General features: G+C 40.5%; 1 protein-coding gene across 1 annotated transcript in view; it reads right to left on the reverse strand.

Annotated features, from left to right (window-relative positions):
* LOC143025920 (putative oxidoreductase YteT) overlaps window positions 1–5,865 on the reverse strand; it is a 9,969-nt gene continuing 4,104 nt past the window's right edge. The window contains exons 5-12 of the mRNA XM_076185902.1: window positions 5,434–5,544; window positions 5,108–5,229; window positions 4,660–4,795; window positions 4,309–4,502; window positions 4,079–4,131; window positions 1,801–1,989; window positions 1,040–1,145; window positions 1–757 (exon numbers count right to left, since the gene is read on the reverse strand). Of these exons, the coding sequence (XP_076042017.1) occupies window positions 633–757; window positions 1,040–1,145; window positions 1,801–1,989; window positions 4,079–4,131; window positions 4,309–4,502; window positions 4,660–4,795; window positions 5,108–5,229; window positions 5,434–5,544 (1,036 nt within the window). The 3' untranslated portion in view covers window positions 1–632. The remainder of the gene's footprint in view (window positions 758–1,039; window positions 1,146–1,800; window positions 1,990–4,078; window positions 4,132–4,308; window positions 4,503–4,659; window positions 4,796–5,107; window positions 5,230–5,433; window positions 5,545–5,865) is intronic.

Below are 5,865 nucleotides of genomic sequence, written 5' to 3' on the forward strand. Positions count from 1 at the left end.
TGTGTTTATAAATAACGTCCGGGTTCCAATGTTTTGCTGACTTGTAACCTAAGTGAGGTATGCAGAGATTCGAGATTGCTTAAGTAGACAATATTGCATATAGACCTGTAACAACGAGTCTGATTGGAAAAATGGTGCAGAAGAAAATTCAGTTGGTTCACGATTGTAAGATCGCCCTTTGGGGAGGATCTTAAATATAAAGTTAAAGATCATTGGACTAAAGAAATCACTACGTCACTGCAAAACTCAACTAGGATCTAGCTTGCGGTTGCTCTGGGGATTCCTTGAGTGATACTCAGAGAGCAAGTGTACCAATTTGAAGAAGAAAAATCCAGAAAACTCTTCACCAGTTTAATTCAACCTCGATTGAAGACTAATCATATATAACGAACATTGAGAAACAAAGATAGTGGTGAAAGTTAGGAGAAAATGAAGAAGAGAAGAGGGCGTACGAAAGGGGGTGGCTTGGGGTTGGAAACCCCATGCTAGAACAGTCGGCAGTGGTTGCGTGCGAGGAGCATCCTTTGCCAGGATCCTCTCGTAATTGTGTCCGGATTAAAAGAGTTGCTGGACCGTCGATTTCTAAAAACTGAGTGGTGTACCTGTATATGGTTTGTAAAATGATTTCATTATCATTCTTTGGTTGATTTTCCATCCAATGACCACTGGGTGTCAGTTAAATCCACGACACGGCCTGTTCGACGAGAATGCTCAGCAGCAAAACAGAGCAGATGTGTCTGCAGAGATATTTCAGGTCCTGTCCAAAAATACAAGAAAAAATATTGCACAGAAATCTTAACAAGATAAAGATTGATAAGGTGCATGCATATATTCAGGCCTCGAAGGCATTAATTTGCACAGAATAAGTAAAACTCACTTCATGTAAAACTACAACTTCTAAAAAGAATGATTACTAATAACCACATAGTATGAGTTTCCCCAAGGTCATAAAAAGTGAAGTTAACAGGTGATACGTCTCTCTAACCGTCGATCCTTTTCAGAACTAGACACCACTGCACGGGGACGAAACAGTACTTACCACTGGTGACATATTTCTTCATTCCCCTTGCCACGGCACCGATAAAGGATTTAACGAGGAAGTAGTCCGCAACACCGTGACCCCAATTCTCTGGCGCTTCCATACCCTGTAAAATGAACACATTAGGTATCAAAGTTTGCTCTAACACAGAACTGCATTACTGTAAGCTCTTCAACAGACCCAAAGACTTTAAGTGAGTCACGCATAAAGCCGCAGTTTACCTGCATCTTAAATTCTACTTCTGAGACATCTTCTTGTCTCCCTGCATGATACAGTTGTGTCTAAAGTTCTACCAAATAATATCCTCTAATTTCCAAAGTTTCACATTGTCATAAAAAATTATTGATCTTTATTCTTTCATACTATCTATATACCAAAATGCCCCTTTCCCTTATAAGATAGGTAGTCCTAAGGCCAACTGAGAGAGAGAAGGTAATAACAACATAAATGAACAAAATAGCACACAGACACAAGAGAGGTCAGGGAAAAACTGAATCGAATTCATACTAATCATAATCCTTTTCTGTCCCCGTTTCAGAAACGATACTGAAATATCTTGAGTCTCTAAATTGGACCCCGTGATAACATCAGTAAACATTTCACTCAAATTGACTGCTTCTATACTTTAAGAAGCTAAAATAAGAATCAGCTACAAACTTTCGTAACCGTCGATAGCAGAACAGGGATGAAGTTGGCTGTTCCAATACTCTACAATTGCCATAGTTTCATACTCAGCTTATCAAATAGGTGAGTGCACTCACCTGGTAATCATGATATGTTGCCTCCTGCGTAAGAAAATCAAATTGCCTGATAGGGGTCTTCATGGTGCCATCCCAGGAGAGTTGTCCGTGACTGCCATATATGGTGGTCTGCCGGCCTCGCGCCATCTCAGTGTGCGCCACCATACTCAGCGCACACGTTGCGCCATTTTCGAACTCAAAATTCACTACCTGTTCCAAAAATGCACGAATTATGGATTGAACTGACAACGCCAGATTTACAAAAGAGATCATATTCGAATGAATTTCTGTCCATCTATCTATCTATCTATCTATCTATCTATCTATCTATCTATATATGAAAAGGTGGAAAAAGAGAGTCACGGGTCTCGTTCCGAGTTTATTCCTGACCTGTTTCGCTTGTAGCTTCTTCAGAAGCTACAAGCGAAACCGGTCAGGAATAAACTCGGAACGATACCCGTGACTCTCTTTTCCACCTTTTTCAACTTGTCACAATGTCTCAACTATCTATATATATATATATATATATATATATATATATATATATATATATATATATATATATATATATATATATATATGTATATCCATCTATCTATGTATCTGTCTATCTATCCGGCTACTTATCTATATACCAAAAGGCTTCTCCCCCCTTATAAACGAGGTAGCCACCCGAGACATACACCCACCCTCACCTAGGCCACTCCCCTCCATCACCCATTACTTCTCAATATAGCTCCTCGTGGATGAAGGGACATATCTGTCCCCAGCCCACTACCTGGGTCAGAAGCAATGCAGCAAGACACAACATCCGAATGTTGTGTCCTGCTGCATTCGTATGAGAGCAATACGAATACTGCTTAAGTGTTGTAACACGAAGTACACTACCTGTCCAATGAGTGTAAGGATCATGGGCTGAACGCACTACACTAGAGTTACAAAAGAGATCACATTAGAATGGCAATTCTAAGCATCCCACTTCTAGTGAAACCTTTACAGAGTGAGAATCCACAGCACTGGGTAAAAACAACCCATGCAGTCTCATCTACCATGAAAAGTTTAATACGAGCACGTGCTGTATTGCATGAAATGACAATAGGTATTACAAACCAAAACAACACCAAAATCATACTTTCGTGAAAATCCAGTGTTTATAAACAAAGATAAACAACTATAAGGTTGTTTTCTAGGCTGACACATATGCGAGAACAAGAGCAAAAATGTAGAAAATATATATTGTGATGATAAAAAGAATTATGACGACATGATTTTATATCCTGTGTCTTGTACTCTATTTCGTGACAGTTCTCCACAAACAGGAGCCCCACGTGGTTTGGGATCAACACTTTCGCTTTACAAGCTCCTTTCACACGTACCGACTTTTCACCGTGCGCTGTCCACGACACGACGTCGTGCTCTCAAATAACCATGATTGCCTATGGACTGTTTCACACGTGGTCGTGACGTGTGAAAGCGTCCATAGCCACCCAAAATTATTTGAGAGCATGACGTCTACATTTCAAATACCTGTACTGTTAGTCACTTATTTCAATTATTAACAACAGAGCGTTCTAGCCTTAGCGCCCTTTAGCAAGAGGTCAGTCCTTTCACAAGAAGTGACCTACCGTATTTGCCGGCGTACAAGACGCGCTTTTTATTTTCAAAAGTATCCAAAAATTGTTGTATACTGTTACAATATTGTATTTCATGTAGAGTCATACATTTTCCTTACAAAACTACTTTAGTTTTTTTTTCCAAGGCTATCGACTCATATAGTGGTCATTAAGCCTAGTTTGAATTTGTAGTCTCGACGTAAACATGTACTTTAAAATATCTTCCAATGTATATATATGCATATATATATATATGTATATATATGCATATATATATATATATATATATATATATACATATATATATATATATATATATATATATATATGATGAAATAAACTATTTTGTCCACAAAATATCCTTGTAAAATAGGGGCGTGTCTTATGCAAGGGTGTATCTTACACACCAGCAAATATGGCATTTACAATCTATCCTATTTCCCGAAGGAGGGACTGTTAAAAAAAATACACTTGTAAATGAATGATTCTACATTGATGAGGACCACCCCAAACATTGGAATAGTCAACCCAAACAAATTATTATTGGATATTACCAAAGTCAACTATGCATTTTCCCCCTTCCTTCAAATTGAGCATGTCTGTTATCGACCCACTATAACGTATCTTGACACAACTATCAAGAACACCTGACTGGACAGAAGACTTTGCAGTTATAAAGTACTCACCTGGTTATCACACACGTCATTGTCTGTATCATAAACGCATTTGCCATATGGACCTGCAATATACATAAAACAGGTTTAAAAAAAACGAGCACTATTCATTTGAGCAATACACACATGAAAACTACTCCCATTAATTCGTACCAAAGCTCAACAAAGCCGAGAAACACCCTGGAAGTTATGATAAAAGACATTTTTGGAAGATCAGAACTCTCTGCGACCTGATGACCTACCTTTCTGAAGCGCCTCCTCGAGCTGGTCCACGTAGTCTTTTTCGGGTTCCTTCACCGGACAGACGGCACTCATGGGCCACCTCGGTGACTCAGGTTTGGAGTCAAGATAGAGTCGTCGCGCCGAATAGGGACAAGAACGCTCCACCTTGCAATCCAAACAACGCGACGCCGCACCCTCCGGTTGTCTATCTTTCCTACACAAATCGAAACCAGGGACAAAGAATTCCTTCAAACGATTTTCTCGGTATACAACGCCATCGTCACTCCTCAGGCCAAATAACAATAATTTCATAGACTTTGATTTTTTCTTTGTTAAAGTAGTGCAGGCTCTTTTTCTCATTCTGATCTTACTTAAAATGAAGGAGAGAACCGAAGGAGGAGATCTTAGTGCAGCGTGTGTTGCTCATCCAGTAAGCAATGGTGTCGACATCATGGCAGCTTTTGGTAAGCAGAGTGAAGGTGCCCCGCTCCTCATTGCCCCAATTGCCTGTGAAAACACGAGACACACACATACACTCATAGAACAGGACGATATTCCTCAGGATCATAGTAATAATGTTTAACACTAGGTTACAATGATTGGTACCTGCACGTGGTGATCCTGCAAGATGGACAGCGAAGCTACCCATTTTCAAAACCCGTCAACCCCCTCACCACCTCCATCAGGTGGTGTAGCCCAGATGGGCTGGCACTCGATCTCCGAACCCGGAGATTGGTCTGTAAAATTAGGCCGACCTCTCTTCTTCTAAGCCAATTTTTGGATAATCCTCCCTCTTTTTAGTGAACCAGTTCACCTTACCTCTGACGTAGGAATGTCCGAAATGCCAGAAACCAATGCGTTCTGTGTGGTTGATGTTGGTAACTTCCCCGATGACCCCGGAGTCGATAAGTTGTTTGATTTTCTGGATCGGAGGGAAATACCTGAAAAAGGACATAAATTACCCATTGATCGTCCCTCACGCCACCCTCTCCCTCTCTTTCTCTCTCTCTCTCTCTCTCTCTCTCTCTCTCTCTCTCTCTCTCTCTCTCTCTCTCTCTCTGTCTCTCTCTCTCTCTCTCTCTCTCCTGATTGTCCAGTACATCCTTTATCATCTACTCCGTTCTCTTCATTTCCTTCATACTCACCTGAGAACATGGCACACAGCAAGAACGATGCCAGCTTCCTGGCAAGCACGGTAGATGGCGCGACAGTCTTCTGCTGTAGTCGCCATTGGTTTTTCTAAAAGGATGTGATACCTGCAGACAATGGATGAATACTATTACTCAAAAAAGTACCAGTGAGCAAAGGGAATGCAGGAATGACTCAGATAAGACACGAAATGAGAGTATTTCAGATAAATGAAAGGAGTGCAGTGGCGAAAGTGGTTTGAGTCTATGACTCAATGCTGAAGCTAACATAAGAACATACGAATGAAGGAGACTGCAAGTGACCATAAGGCTTATACTAGGCACTTCTATGTCAATTAACACCTATCACCCCATCCTTAAATTTACCTAACCTTCTCTTAAAACAATCAAGTGTTTCAGGGCTCACGACATGATTACTAAATCGATTCC

This window comes from Oratosquilla oratoria, chromosome 6 (assembly GCF_046742065.1).
Source record: "Oratosquilla oratoria isolate Oo_2021 chromosome 6, ASM4674206v1, whole genome shotgun sequence".
Taxonomy (NCBI): Eukaryota; Metazoa; Arthropoda; class Malacostraca; order Stomatopoda; family Squillidae; genus Oratosquilla; species Oratosquilla oratoria.